The sequence below is a fragment of the Centruroides vittatus genome, unplaced genomic scaffold, assembly GCF_030686945.1.
Source record: "Centruroides vittatus isolate TY-2023 unplaced genomic scaffold, ASM3068694v2 contig_923, whole genome shotgun sequence".
NCBI lineage: Eukaryota > Metazoa > Arthropoda > Arachnida > Scorpiones > Buthidae > Centruroides > Centruroides vittatus.
In genome coordinates this window covers 1,096,069-1,111,826 of record NW_027122610.1, presented here as the reverse complement: position 1 = coordinate 1,111,826, position 15,758 = coordinate 1,096,069, and the positions used below count along the sequence as shown (strand labels likewise).

Sequence of the window (15,758 nt, the reverse complement as noted above, 5' to 3'; positions counted from 1 at the left end):
ATTAAACAATTTAAACATATAAGAAGACTTCTCTATTTCTATTTTGATATAATGTGCTTTTCAATAATGATTGATAGACTTTGAAAAATTACTGTTTTATTAATTGATTATGTAATAATTCGGGAATTATCAAAATATAACCAGACATTTCTGAAGAAAATTATTTTAGACAGAGCTAAAATACTTTAATTGTTATCACTTGAAAGAGGAATTTGAAAACGTTATTAAAGAGACAACAATAACATCAGAAAATTCACATATTTGGCCAACTTTTGAAATGCAGCAAACCATTGGTTTTCACAGGATTAAAAGATAATTTATTTTTATAAATCATAGCAGGTGGTCTACTTACAAACAGGTTCCCAAGGTTTTTTCGTAGGTCAAAACATTAACAAGTGGTTATTCTGTGTATATCTTATTTCCGTGTACACGGAATAACCACTTATTGTTAGCGTTTGATCCTTCAATATACAATAGAATACATTGTTTGTTTACCTGCTTGATGTTGCTTAGTAGTGTTTCAGTTTTCTTATTTAACACACTTAGTTTTATAATAATCAGTTTAGATCCAGTTTAGTCCATGCTTTTTGCACTTCACTGCTAGATTTACTATTATGTTTTGGATGCATTTTTGAAGCACCATCATAAAAGTTTATGAAAATTGCAAACAATGACAAAAAATGCCGTTACTCCAACGTTACCGATTTCTACGCCACCTCGCAAGAGATAATGGAAATAAGATTAATTTATTACTGGCCAAAGACTGATTTCGACACCACTCCGTGAGCGGCAAGAGAACTTCAGAATATGTGTGAAATTAAATTTTAGACGTACAGGAGGGTCTAATGATGTGTTCACTTGTTTATAATCGATCAGCGCAAATCGCAACCGTCAATCTCGTAACGGTCAACTCTTTGATAACAGGTGCGTGTCTGAGAATTGTAACGGATAAGTTACGGCGGCGCTGATCGATTATAAACAAGTGAACACATCATTAGACCCTCCTGTACAGTCAAATTGTTCAGGGGAGCACCTGTAGTCTTATTCTTAATCCAAAAGAAAAATTTAAAGTAGAATGCATCTTTATATTTTGAGTACTGATAAAATCTCTTTTCTACAAGTAACAATCTTGCTGGTCTGGTGATCAAATGTATTAGACACATCATTTCTAGTTACAGTAGACCCCCCTATAACACGGTAGATACGTTCCATGTTATATGAATACGTGTTGTACGAGTCACTTAAATACATGAGCCAATCACAGCCAGGCACACGGGCTGTGATTGGCTCATGTATTTAAGTGACTTGTACAACACAGAACATATCTACCGTGTTATAGGGGAGTCTACTTTATTGAGATTACTAAAAACGGAAGTCAAACTCTCAAAAACATTTGTGATCATTAGTTTTTAATGGGAATTATAATTTGGGAAATGCTGCATAGTGTCGTGTTGCACATTAATGTAAATAAAAAAAGTTAATGAAAGAGATGCAAATCTCTTGATTTTATATTGTGAACATAATTCACACATCCGCTCAATGGTTACTTTTTCATTTTTATTAACATTTTTTAAATAAAAATATAGAAGTTTAATCTACTTAAAATAAGAATTCTACATTTAGAAATACAAAACATATTTTCAATTCGCACATTTGTTTGCTTTCTATGATATCAGATCTTTTCAACATCGCTTGCAAAATATTGTAATGTTTCATTCTTTAAATAAATATTTTTTAAAAAATCCTACAAAAATGAGACAATATATGAAGATATATGCTTTATAATTAAAGAAATATAAAGTGCTATTTATCAAAGACGTAGCAATATGAAAGCACCTTTTTTTTAATGTGGTCCTCTTAATCCAATCTCTGTCAGATCTTTAACATTAGATATATTGGAAATCTTTAGCATGATGATCACTTCATGCTAGAGATTCCCAAATTTTGATCACTTTTCTACATTCTGAAGCAAGAAATTTCCAGGAGTGCATTAAATTCTAAAATTTTAAGAGGCTAATCATGGAAATAGCTTTATCATGTGGAAAAATATATTCGATTGTCCTATTTTCATAAATTTATATTTCCTTTTTAAAAATGAAGAAAAAAAAGAATACATCTTACTCACAGTCATAAATGCCAATTTGTTAATTATGTAATCACTTATACAAGGTAATTTGGGACCTCTGCAGCATGATAGGCCTTGCAGAAAGGAACATTTTATGTGCAGCAACACGTAAGTGATAGATAATACAACAATGAAAGGGAAATAATGACATGAAATACTTATTGTTACAAATACACTTGTAGAAAGTTCAATTGTTCAAAGTGTCCATTCTAAACTGCAGTACATTGATGACATCATTATAACAGTGATTATTGGACATAATCAAACGTGAGGTCTAATAACTGCTGTCGGTAAATCCGGATAGCTCGTGACATCGTTTATTCTAGCTTCCCCGTAACATTATCGTGTCGGTCAGATCAGCCAAATCTTAGACATTCATTCTTGCTTATTTGTCTACAAATTGTATGATGGCACTGAAGCATGGTAAGCTTCTGATGGGCCACGTAACTCCTAAATAACACATCAAGGAACCTGTGTTACTATATAAAATATTCCTTTGTATGAGAGTTATCATGCTGCAGAATCACAGAGGTCCCAAATCATCCATTATATTTATTTTAAAGTTTTTCTTTTTGTTTGTTATGAATTTTTTGATGGGTCTGCAAATTGTCTGCTCGAGAAAAGCTCTTGTGACAGTAACTGCAATGATGGTCTTTAACTCGAGTATGCGTTTTACTGTGTCTAAGAAGATCTTTTGGTGAAATAAAGGCTTGGAAACAAACAGAACATATGTATTTCCTCCCCTTTTTCTGATGAACTTGCTGAATGTGATAATTTAGGATCTTTTTTGTTTTCAGATATTTCTCACAAAAGCTAGAAAGAAAATACAAGATACAATTTTTGTAAAAGCATCTTCTTAACATTTTTAGTACATAAAGTACAAATTTATTTAATCTTTCTTCCTGTGTTAATGAAAAAATTTAAATGGATGTTTTACCTGCATTTGATGGGACTATTCTGTTGATGAACATTAGTTTCGTGAGTGTAGAGATAATTCTTCGTCTTAAAAGTTTTTCCGCAAGTATCACACTGAAAATCCCTTTTATTGGAGTGGACTGTCATATCGTGCTTCTTCCACGAATGTTTGTATTTGAATTTTTTCCCTGAAAGGATAATTACATTTTAACAATACAGTAGAGCATTAATTATCCGAATCAATTGGGGACTACTGGGGTTGTTTGGAAAATCGATTTTTCGGATAACTGATTATGTACAAAAAAAATACATTATTAATATAGTATATTAGTATATCCCATGTTGAAATTTTTTTCCGTTGCGTGTCGCTTCACATTGAATTTTTGTCGGTATTAAGCCTAACAAAAATTTTTATTATAATAATTGTGGCTATTGTATCATTAAAAATTATTTCTTTATTTTGTAGAAACAAAATAAATATATTGAAAAACATAAAAACAAAAAAATTATACTTTAGAAGTTAATCTAGTATCAAAAACGTTTGATTCAGCACGAGACACAGTCCGACTGGAATGCTTTCGTTTAACCGATGTTTCAGTTCATCGGTGTTTGGATAATTGATGCTCTACTGTATTTTAAAATTCAAGAAATATGAAATATATATTTTTGTGCACACACATGTTTAGTCTCATCTCTAAATTTGTATTTTTCTAAAAATAGAACACAAAAAAGAATTTTTGAAGCATAAATATATTATTATTATTTGAAAATATTACAAACAATAATAACAACAAAACTGTTAATTTTTTAAAGCAAAAATTATATTTCTTTATAAGCATTTTTAGAAATTTGTTTTACACTAACTTAAACAAGTTACTTTGAAAATTTTTCAACTATTCATTGCTTGAACATACGTGTTTTGAGATTGTTTTTATCTATGAATTAAAGTATAAGTGCTTTATAAAACCTACAGTTTTTGTTTTTATTTCCATTAAAACAAATAAGTCAAATACTTGGATAAAAATGAAATGAATCAGTATAAAAGTTTATATATATTGTTGTATTTAAATATATGTAAATATATGTAAAATTTCACTCACCACATTGTTCACACTGAAAGGGTCTGTAATCATTATGCGTATGTAAATGCGAGTCAAGCTGTGTTTTATACAGGAATTTTTTGGGACAGAAGTGACACCATAGCATTTTCTTTCCTAAATATAAAACTTAATGTTTATATCATACATGATTACATTAAAAACATGTTCTTAAATTATAAATATTTTATTACTCAAATAAAATGCTCAGAGTTTTAAAACATTACTACTCAGACACCTTATACCTCTGAGAAATTATTAATATTAAAATATTTTATTATTCTAATTTATTAAAACATTCAAAGATGATTGTTTATATATGTGAAGACAAATCTTATATATGTGTATGAATCATGTTTCCATGCAGCTCTGTGAGGAAGTTGTCATAATTAAAATTATTTCCATTTTCCCAGAGTAATGAAATGATGATAATGATTTCTAGTAATTGCTATTGATCTACTCATTTTTGAAAAATTATAAAATTATCAATAAGTCATTCTATTTTTACTAAAATTAAATCAATTAGGGAAAATGTAGCTCATTGCATAGCTGTCATGACAATAGAGTATCAGTTTCATCTGCAGATCACTTTATCACTGGCAGAGAAGGTCAGCTTAAAACTAGCTAGTTGTAACTGCAGCAAACTCATTAGATACAATGTTGGACTAAATCTGCACAGTCAGGGCTGGATTTATAAACAAGCACAATAGGCCAGTGCCTAGAGTGGCAAAATTAGCGGGCATAACAATTTCTCAACCAAACAATTGGCTATAAATCCACTATTATTAATGATTACCTCTAGTACCAAATTACTTAGTATCTAGACATTAGGTGCATCTCTTATCTAAATTAATTGTGACCATAGGGTTGGCACCATGTCACAATGCCTTGTCAGGATGACACCAGTATGTCGGAGTCGACATACGATCACGATAATGATCTTGTTCTCACGCAAACAGTAACGTATTAAAGGCGGCCAGATCCGGATGGAGACAACGTGAGAGATATAAGAGACAACATGGTTAGGGAAGTGCACCAAACACCCATTAAAACGATAACAATCATTTGTTTATTTAACTAATTATACAAAAAGATTAATACTTTATAATAAAGGTTTCATCTACGATTTAACAAATTTGCATTCTAGGTTGAGAGAGAGAGTTTACATCTAGATAAGTTGTATAGATACCTTAAAATTGCCAGATTGATGGAACTCACTGGAAGCAGTTTCTTCTCTTTCCCTTTGTCAGACAGACAGACAGACAAAATAAACTTTATTTCTCCCGACACCGCTAGGCACAGTCGGGGTAGAAAGACATGGAGTACAGTGGTGTTACATTCTGAGCAATAGAACCGACAATGTGTATGATAATGAAATAAAAACAATACAAAAAAAAAAAATGCAAAAATATACATTAACTAGAAAACATGTCAGTAAAATGAGTTAATGTCTTTGACAATTATAATGACAGTAAAACAGCATAAATTGCATGAGAAGAGAGAAACAGAATCCGCTTATAAACAGAGTACCAGGTTACAAACACTGAACAGATCATATGCATCAACTTACACACAGTAAGTACATAGGAGCTCCTCAAGAGAGCTCAGATAAAACAGATGAAATCGCCCGTAGAACATAGGCCAGGATGAGGGCACAGTGCAGATTTGTGCAGCAACCAACACAAAAGAATATAGTAGGCTAGTAGAAGGTCATGAAAGGTCTTTGGCGATACAATAAAGCTAAAACAGTAAAACAGTAATTAGTGTATTAATGTTCTGATGAAATAAAGTTTAACCATTCTTTAAAAAAGAAAAAAGTACTTTCTGCTTGACACAAGGTGGTCTGGCTTACTTTCCCTTTGTCACTTCCTTTCAAAGACGTCACCTTAAAGGGGTTCACTTTTCCAAGTTGTTTTCTACAGATGTTCACTCTAGGCCGAGGAGGATTACAGAGGTATCCACTTGAGGAGCAAGGCGAGGACTGACTTGTAGTCATGACCCGGATTGTCATCCGACCCCCCTTTTTATTGGGGGGGGTCTACTTTGTGTTTCCTCCTGCCCTTTTTTCGGAAATGTTATAGGTTGTAGCCAATAGATGAATTTTGGTGGAAGTTCCGGGTGACACATTCGGAAGATGTGTCACCTTGTGAGGAAGTAAATCCAGTGGGAAAACACAATCACATCCTTCCATCTTTTATTAATTGTTGGGAAAAAGTTTTTTTTCTTATAAAAATTTTCTCTTTGAAACAATTTGCCTTGCGGTTAATATAAATTTTAAACGTTAAAAACTTTTTCATACCCATTATTTATAACCCTTTCTCTACATAAAAGGCAACAGAAAAATGCAAGAGAAGATCTAGGCTCTCACATCACCCCAGCCTTTCCAAAATCAAGCTTGTTTTTCTTGGGCAAGCTGGATTTTTTGTAGGATTAGAAGTTTATTAGATTAAAGTGATTACAAAAGCAATTTACTCTCTCTCTCTTATTATTACAATTATAGCTAAGTATTATACAATTATTTCCTTATCGCATTGCATTATTGGAACTAATAACTTCCGCAACAGAAATCGTCAATGATATTAACACAAATATAAGTTTACAAGATTGGTTTCTTTCCTCTCTCTCTCTTTTTTAGTATCCGTATGTAAAAGCTTATTATAAAAGGAGTTATGTATCAATAAACGGTTAGCATGTTATTATATTATTATTTATTATCACAAAACGTACAAATGAATAAAGGTCCGATAGACATAATAATATATCATTGTAGTTATATAGAGTTAATATAACATAACATACAAATATATTATTAGGCATGGATATATATATATAATAAAAATAACATAGATCTTGGTGGTTAATACAATTAAAATATCATAACTTGGAGTAATACGGTGTAGTATGAGATGTATTTTATAAGATTAATATCATATAATGTATAGGTAAATAGGTGGTATTTAGTGCCAATGAGTTTGGGTTATTCTTGGTTGAAGGTCTGGATTAGGTCAAGTGTTGGCTCTTTGATTAGGTCAAAGGTCTGCTAGATGCAGGGAAGATAAATTTAGAAATTCTACTTTGTTGCGGAGGTGGGGAGATCCACGGCTGTTACTCTACTGGGCCTTGACTTCTCAAGGCATACAGATGTGAAAGAAGTTGTTTGGTTTGTCTCTCCTCAGTTGAGGATTCTCCATCATCATCCCTTTCACTATCCGATTCTGAATCTACTCTCACTTCACTGGATTGGGGAATTTCTGCTAAAACAAATGCATCTCAAGGATCTAAGGTAGAGGAAAGTTCTTCAGTATGTGGCTTTCTTCTTGTCAGAGTTGAAAAAGGAGATTGATTGATAATCTCTGGTTGTTTGACTCCCATTGAGCAGCAGCATGTTTTAAACAGTTAGCATGGACTTGAATTGGTTCCATTTCTTGGTTTGAATATTTTCAATAATAAAGGTGACTGGACTCAGTTCAGTTATGATTCTAAAAGGACCTGACCACCTAGATGCCAATTTTCTCTTCAACCCTTGAAGTACAACAACTCCATTGAGAAAGACTCAATCGCCCACATAATAAGTGGATAGCTTATGTGTTCAACGGCAACGTATTTGTCATTCCCTTGCAGCTTGTTTCCGCATGCTCCTGTGCTACCTGATGAGCTTCTATCATTCGATATCTAAGTTCAGAGGCATAATTATCCTCTAGGTCATATCTAGTCCTTGTGGGACTAGTGACAAGGTCGAAAGGGTACCTGGGGTCTCTTCCATACAATAAGAAAAAGGGGCTGTCATCTGTAGAAGCATGGATAGTGGTATTGTTGCAAATAATACATAGGGAATCCATTCATCCCAATCCCGTTGATCCTTGGCAACATAGTGGAATATTATATCAATAAGAGTTTTGTTGAATCTATCTATCCCATTGCATGCCGGATGATATGCAGTAGTAAGAAGTCTTTTAATATGAAGCAAGTTGCACACTTCTTTAAACATTTTTGATATTAAGTTGGGTGCATGATCAGTGAGGAGTTGGACAGGTGTTGAATGTCTCAAGACAATATGTGTGACAAAGGCTTTAGCAATGATTTTACTATGAATATTGGGTAAAGGTATGGCTTCAGCATATTGACTAAAATGATCTATAAAGACCAATATATACTTGTTCCCATTCGTTGAAATTGGCAAGGGACCCACAATATCCATGGTGGTTCGCTCAAATAATTGGGTTAAAGGAGGAAATAATTGTACTTCAGCTTCATTTCATTTATCTTTCGTTTTTTGTATAGCACAGCATTGACAACCCTGACAATAACTGCAGATGTTGTTTCATCGTGGGCTAATAAAATAGTGATTGAAGTTTTTGTTGCATTTTCTGCGATCATAACTGACCTCCAATAGGAGTATATATGAGATTAAGACAGAGGGTAGGACTAATTGTTCTAATGGTCTTCCTTGTGGGGAAAGATGTTGTTGATATTATACAGTGGAACCTTGCTTAATGAGCATAATTCGTTCCAGAGTCTTACTCGTAATGTGAAACACTTGTTAAGCGAAACAATTTTTTCCATAGAAATTAATGTAAAATTCAATAATGCGTTCCATGCCAAAAAAATGCTCAAATGTTTTATGTATAATGTTTATTCAAAAAAAATTGTACAATATACACTGTTAAGAAGTGTGAATGATCATCTTTTCCTCCAGCGTGGAATGAACCATCCTGGAATGAGAATTCGATTTGCAGAAACAAAAGAAAAAAAAAATCACAGTTAATATGTTTGATAAACACTCCAAACAATATGCCAAATTCTTGGGTTATGTAAAGGCCATAATTAAATAATAGAAATTAATTAATTTGACTAGAGCTAGGCAGTTATGTTTCCATCTTGTATTAAAATAATTATAAATACAGTGGGTGATCAGTAATGAACATAATCCATTCCAAGACTTTGTTCGCTATCCGAATTGTTCATTAACCAATTATTGATTTACCATAGGCTTTTATGAGAATTTGATTAATTTGTTCCGGAGACCTCAAGAAATAAAATACTTTCTTACTACATTTATTTATATGTAAAACTTAAAAATACATACATACACAGTCCTGCATTTTTATTAATCATGTTTTTTTCCATTTGTAGGGGTTAAAGAATCTGTCTAATGTCGATTGCTTTTCTTTCTTCTTCAGGATTTTTCAGAAGTAATTAATAGCATTGTAATTGTAGAGATCCCTCAACCTGCTTTGGATGCCATTCTAAGACCATTGTTCTGACATCCTCCCACTTCTTCAAAAGATGTTTAAGAACAGATATCGGCATTAATCCTTTTTTTCAGAAGAAAATATATCTCGCAAGTTTTTTGGTGTTCTTCATTCAAGAGTTCTTGGCGCTCTTCTGTCGTCAGATCTGTTTCAGGTCCATTATGAGCTCTTCAATGTTCTTTATTTCTTAGATGTAATTTTTCTTACTCGTTTAGCTGATTGAGTCTTCTTGATTACATTGTATCTTTCTTAAATAAGTTTGAACTGCAGCCTACTATAGACCTGTTTGAGTCATACTGCCTAGAAACATCAAGCATCTTCTGCCCACTCTCTACATTTGCTATTATACTCTCATCTTTCAAAAATAAAAACCAACAGAAAACTTAACAAGTACCCATCCGACAGTCTCGTGAATACTATAAAAGAATTGTTTCTGTCAGAAAAATAAAAGGCTGTAATTACAAGGGACAGTTTCAAAGTTCGGAGGAATACTATCCAATCAGTATATACCGGGTTGAGCGTCAATGTCGACGTCTCCCACGCTCCAAAAAGTTTTGAATTTTTGCCCGAAGACAAGGGAATTAAATCTGTATTCATTATTTTATGTTGCTTCTTCTTATGTTTGTTCTGTGAGGTGTTCGTTATCCAATCATAAAAATCTTCTGCAAAAGTGTTCATTATCCGATTTGTTCGTTAACCAATCACCCACTGTAGTTAATTTTTAATTCAGACATTTCTAAAATTTAATTTGGAATCGGTCATTAAATTTAATGACCCAAGAATTTGGCATATCATTAGGCGTGTTTATTATATAACAGGTTATGGTTGTTGATGTTTATAAGTAATATGTGTGAACATAAGTTTGGAAAAATGTGTGATCACAAGCGACACTAAGATGCTAGCGGAACAAGTGCTAAACACAGACTGATGGAGCATGCCGCATGCACACAATTCGGGATTTCCTCTCTCATCACTCGTTATGTGAAACATCGCTCGTTAAGCAAGGCAAATTTTTACAATTTGTTTTGCTCGTTATGCGAGGTGCTCGTTAAGTGAGGTTTCACTGTACTAAACTGCCTACCATAAGAAGCAATACCTTCAAGACAAAGTTCCTCAACAAAATTATTTATAATCCCAAATTATTGTACAGCAAATCCATTATATATTGGTTTCCTGTTTTTGTTTCCACATAATAAATCTTTGCCAATAAGATAATACAGGGTAGCAATCAAAGGTAGAGCAAGAGATTGTCATCATTTTGCAAGCAAACCACTCTAGTAAGCAATAGTAATACATAGGGGGATAGATTAAATTTTCATTGGTTCTCTACAATTACATCATAGGTGACATCACAAACTGTCATATTATACAAGAATAACAATTTACCTTTTTCAATTGCAACACTGTTAACTAATTATTGGTTAAATAAAGAAAAGGATTCAAATATACATTCTCAACCAGAAAAAAAACTAAAACATGCATGTAAATGTGTTCTAAATGTCAGTAATATGTAGAAAAATTAAAACTAGGAAATGTTTCTTTAAAGATTTTTTTCACATTGAAGAATTTGACTAATTTTAATGGTGAGATAAATTATTTACTCAAAAGAATCAAATGTGAATATTGTCAGGCAGCATTTATCTTAAAGGGCAAGACAGATTTGGCCACAACAAATTTTAATTCCTCCAGTGGCACCTATAATTTATCCACCATATCTTTACAAATGCCGACAATGCCAACAGAAGTACAAACTCCTAAACCGGAAGACATTGCAAAATCTATTTGCTACAGAAAAAGAGTACAATATCCACGGAGACTCGTCACTATTACTCACTAACGAAATCCATTCTAGACAGTATTTGTCATATCCCTTACAACATGCAAGGTCATTCAGTCACAACTGTCTCAGAATATTTTTTTACACTTGTTCCCTCACTGGAAGATAATCCGTGGCAACACAATAAATTATCTGTTACTTTAGCTGACAACACATTGGCAAGGAGAAGAACCAACAACACGTCCCGAGGAAAAACACTTTGGCAGGTGCATTCAACCCGGCTAGTCAATGTAAGTTTGCCACGCAATAAACGCAAGATTATGCAGAGTCAGATTCGTATCTTATTTATTATAAAACATGCAGCCACCAGATCCTCAGACCTTATATCTTTTGACTTCTGCATTTGGATTTTGTAAAAGACAAAGTCTATCTGCCACCCATGCCACAGAATATACAACAGTTACAAGAAAGAATATGAAACATCATTGTTTCTGGGATGCAAAGTTCTTGGAAAAAGTGTAGAAAGAACTAAATTTTGATGGGACATGCATTGCACGACCGGCGGAAGCCACGTCAAAAAGTTTTACACGTCCATAAAAACTCAAAGCGTTACCGATTATTATACAAGAAACCTCATTGTATTTCACAGAGTTTAAACATAATAAATCTTTGAAGTCTACTCTAGAACGACATACCCAGCACTCGTTCCAATCCTTCATCACAGTCGATTCCAATCGAAGTATAGCCGAACCGGTAGCATGTCAAGTCCACTAGATTATTTACATCCTCCGAATACGCCGATAACATCGAATCACGTCAGATCACGAATTCAACGAGTGCATGACTGTCCCCACTTCGTTGTTCATTACTAGTTTGCATAAGAGTCCCAGCATAGGGCTTGCCATTGGGACACCTTTCATTTGTAGGACACTCCATCGAAACTAAAATAGGATCGGTAGCACATCAAGTTTTTTAGTTTCAAAGGAGTGTCATATAGCTGGACCTTCCATAAAAGCTGTAAAAAGCTTTTATAATGCCTTAATGCCTTCTAAACAGAAATTTTTTAAAAAAAATTATTCATTGAGATACATTATGGAAAACAAAGCATAGGAACATGTCGCATAGAGTAATTTTGAGGGGGGGTTATATCTCGTGAAGGGTCACACGTAGAGGTACGGTTCCTTTGACTATTTTGCTCCTATGACAGCTCCATTCAGATCCCGTGTCACTCATATCTACAATTGTGCCGATTGCCGATTTTTATACACTTTAAAATTTATATTAAGCAAAACTAAAGAAATAGCAAGCACGCAAGTGCACTTACCCGGTTCGGAAAATCCATGTTTTAAGATTAAATGATCTTTTAAGGTGTCTTTCCATTGAAAGACTTTTCCACATTCGTCGCATTGAAAACACAAAGGGTTCCTCTGCGATGGATGTTTGTGTTTAATGTGCACCCTTAAACACACTTTCGATCGATACGTTTTTTGACAAATATCACAGACTAAACGACTCTTTTCTTTTTCCATTTAACCCACCCATCCTATTTGACGCATACTTGTTTACTCGATTCGACAGACGACTGAAAATGCCTGTTTCAGTGTTGCCAACTTTCAATTACTTAATTTTTTATTTTTTATTTTAATATTTGGAATAAAATTAATTATTGTTATTATTATTATTATTTAAAAAATTAAACAAAATTGATATTTTAAAGTATTTTTACCCTGATGATTAATCCAAATACTTTTTTTATCATCTTTCTATAATTAAAATCAATAACGACCCGCAAAATTTCATTATGTCAGCGAAGTTTATTTAAACTTAGTATAAAATATAATTTTATTATTGCAACTATTTAAATGGTGGCCAGGATGCGAGTTGTGCTTACAGCAGAAAGACGGGCTTTTACTTCATAAACTTGCATAAAACACGGGCCTCTTTTATAAGAAACGGACCCACGTTTTGTGCTGTGGCGCATTATCCTATGGGCAAAAAAATCAATTGTCTGGGGCCCCACCAACAAGGAGCCCCAAACCAATCATTTATAAGAATATATTTCCCCAAAAAATTCCTCCGAAGAAAAATGTCTTAAGGCAACGTGTACACGGGGACTCCTAATTTAAATTTGCTTGGGATTCATGAAGCTATAACGAGCCACTATTAAGAAGGGAAATCTTTCAACAAAGATAATGTTAACAAAACACAAATTTATCCAATTCAACACCAGTGGCGTAGCGTAGCGTGGCGTAGCCGCCCGGGGCGGAAGAAAATTTCGCCGACACCTTATTTAGGTATCTCAATTTAAAAGACTGAAATATATAGCAATTCTAAAGAACTTTTCAGCAAGAACAATCATCATTATTGTGTATTGTACAGGTTCAAATTTTTACAAGATATTATTATTATTTATTGTGAAATTTTGCCGCTCCCTAAGAGTGCCGCCCCTGCCGCCCCCACTATGCTACGCCATTGTCCAACACACAAACTAATCTTGCAATTCGCGTATCGTATTCTCCTGTCTGCTTTCAGTTTTGTAAGGGTACACGGTACATGCTAGACGAATGATCATGATGATAAAGATGATAGTCTCTCGCTCTAGAAACTTCGTCTGGCTTAGATCAAACATTTTAATTTACGGCTGCATTGTGCTAGATACTTAATGCTGAGGGATAAGATTCGAGTACGTCCTCGATAGCTTACGCTTTTTCAAGCCTATTGTGGGTTTGACCATGTCCACACGGAACAGATCGCCCATGAAAAATTCCTAGGGTTATTCACCCAGATTCAATTCTTGCTTAAAGCCATTATAATACAATTTACTGTAACGTAAAAGATCAGGAATCATGTATAAGTTTTGTGGTTTTTTACTAAAAATAGAATTGCTATCATTTTTCATGAACGAAGTTGAAAATTACGTATGTAGTAACTCATAATACACATTTTCCAGACAGTTTTATATACGAGCAGCGCCAAAATTATTCTTTATATCTATAATAATTTATAAACCTAGAAATATGTTTTTTTTTACTGAAGTACTTTTTGGTCAACTGTTCAATTAGAGAGACTACACAAGTTGCAAATCATTGAAACATTTCTCCACCATCGAATTTTGAAAACAACTTTATCTTCTTTAAACATCGTATCTGAACAGCAACTGACAGCATTACAGCACCTATGTTGCAAAACATTTTTCAAGCTACATCAAACCATGCTTAAAAATGCAAAGTTGTCATGTCAAATTGTGCTAATTTACATTGTAAACATTCTTTTCATTCATAAAATATACCTTTGTTTCAAAACTTCATTTTTTTCACCAAAATGTATTGAGACTTTATGGACATCTTGTATTTATTTAAAATTTTTTGTTGCATTTAATAGTTAGACAATTACTCAAAATGAAATTTAGAATAAAATACTTTAGAAAAATGATTAAAGTGGATTGAATACAGTTTTTCAAAATTCTGTAGGGTCTTTCTTAAATTCATTATAAGTATACTGTCCATATAAAAAAAATGGAAGATTGGTTTCAGACCTTAAAAACCAGTAAAAATAGTTAATTTAGGAGCAAAGATCAGATGAGATAGAAGTAGCATAACTGGTAACACATCTACACAATAAGCAATTATCCTCCTAATCCCATTCTGGGTCAATCTTTCCTTCTGGACTACTCTAAATTATTAAATTGTTGTGAGGAATTCAGTATGGTTTCCCATTTTCCTCCAATCATAAAGGTTTGCAGTTTTTTGGAACAGTTTTATTTCATCTACTATTCACATTATATGTTTTGTCCTTCTGTGTGGCCCTCTTCAGACTATAATACATAAAACATGTACATACATTAATTATAAAGCATGTATATAATAAAGAGGATACCAAGTCTTGGGAACAAATGGAATAAGAAATTAAAATTTAAAAATAAAATATACAAATATAATGTGAATAATAGTATTAAAAATATAAAGACAATCTGGTGTTAAACATCTATAATTTTTGCCATCAGATTATCATCAATAGAATTAGAGTTAGCCTGTAATCATGCAAATTATTAATTACATAATTTGCGTGGAGATTAGAGATTATAAATTTACGTGATAGTTGCTGGTATGCAAACACTATTCAGCCATTTGCATTGTTTTGAACCCATTTTTACTATAGTGAATATACTGTATTATATTCAGAAATCAAGTTTGTTGTATCTTGTACGAGTATACTACTTGAAGAAAATATACGCAAACAGAATATTTAATAGTAAATACGAACTAACGTAATTATGTACAAATACACGAATCCGTCCGCATTAAATACCTTAATTATGATGGAGAAAACTGGAAAATGATTGAGATTAATTGTACCTTGTGGTTTATGGCGTTAAAGTATTAATGAACTTCAAAAAAAAAAAAAAAAATACAATGGCATGTGTTAAAAAAACAAATTTATATTTGGAATTTACGACAAATGTACTGTACAAGGAATCAAAATGATAGAAAAAACGAAATTTTCAGTATGTAACAAGAGAAATCAGAATGCATAAGATATAGTTTTACGTGATACGGATATTTTACAAGTTATAAAGAAAAGACAACAAAAAA

At 32.8% G+C, this 15,758-nt stretch overlaps 1 protein-coding gene across 2 annotated transcripts; it reads right to left on the bottom strand.

Annotated features, from left to right (window-relative positions):
* Positions 1-1,543: 1,543 nt before the first annotated feature.
* On the bottom strand, positions 1,544-12,778 carry LOC136984569 (zinc finger protein 684-like). Of its 2 annotated transcripts, XM_067281616.1 has the most exons (4): positions 12,491-12,778; positions 4,141-4,254; positions 3,063-3,228; positions 1,544-2,938 (listed from the first exon to the last, which is right to left on the bottom strand). In XM_067281616.1, the coding sequence occupies exons 1-4, from the start codon at positions 12,693-12,695 to the stop codon at positions 2,683-2,685; spliced, it is 741 nt and encodes a 246-aa protein (XP_067137717.1). In that variant the 5' UTR covers positions 12,696-12,778; the 3' UTR covers positions 1,544-2,682. The 2 variants fall into 2 exon arrangements, with proteins under 2 accessions (XP_067137717.1, XP_067137718.1); XM_067281617.1 differs by lacking the exon at positions 4,141-4,254.
* Between the last annotated feature and the right edge of the window lie 2,980 nt (positions 12,779-15,758).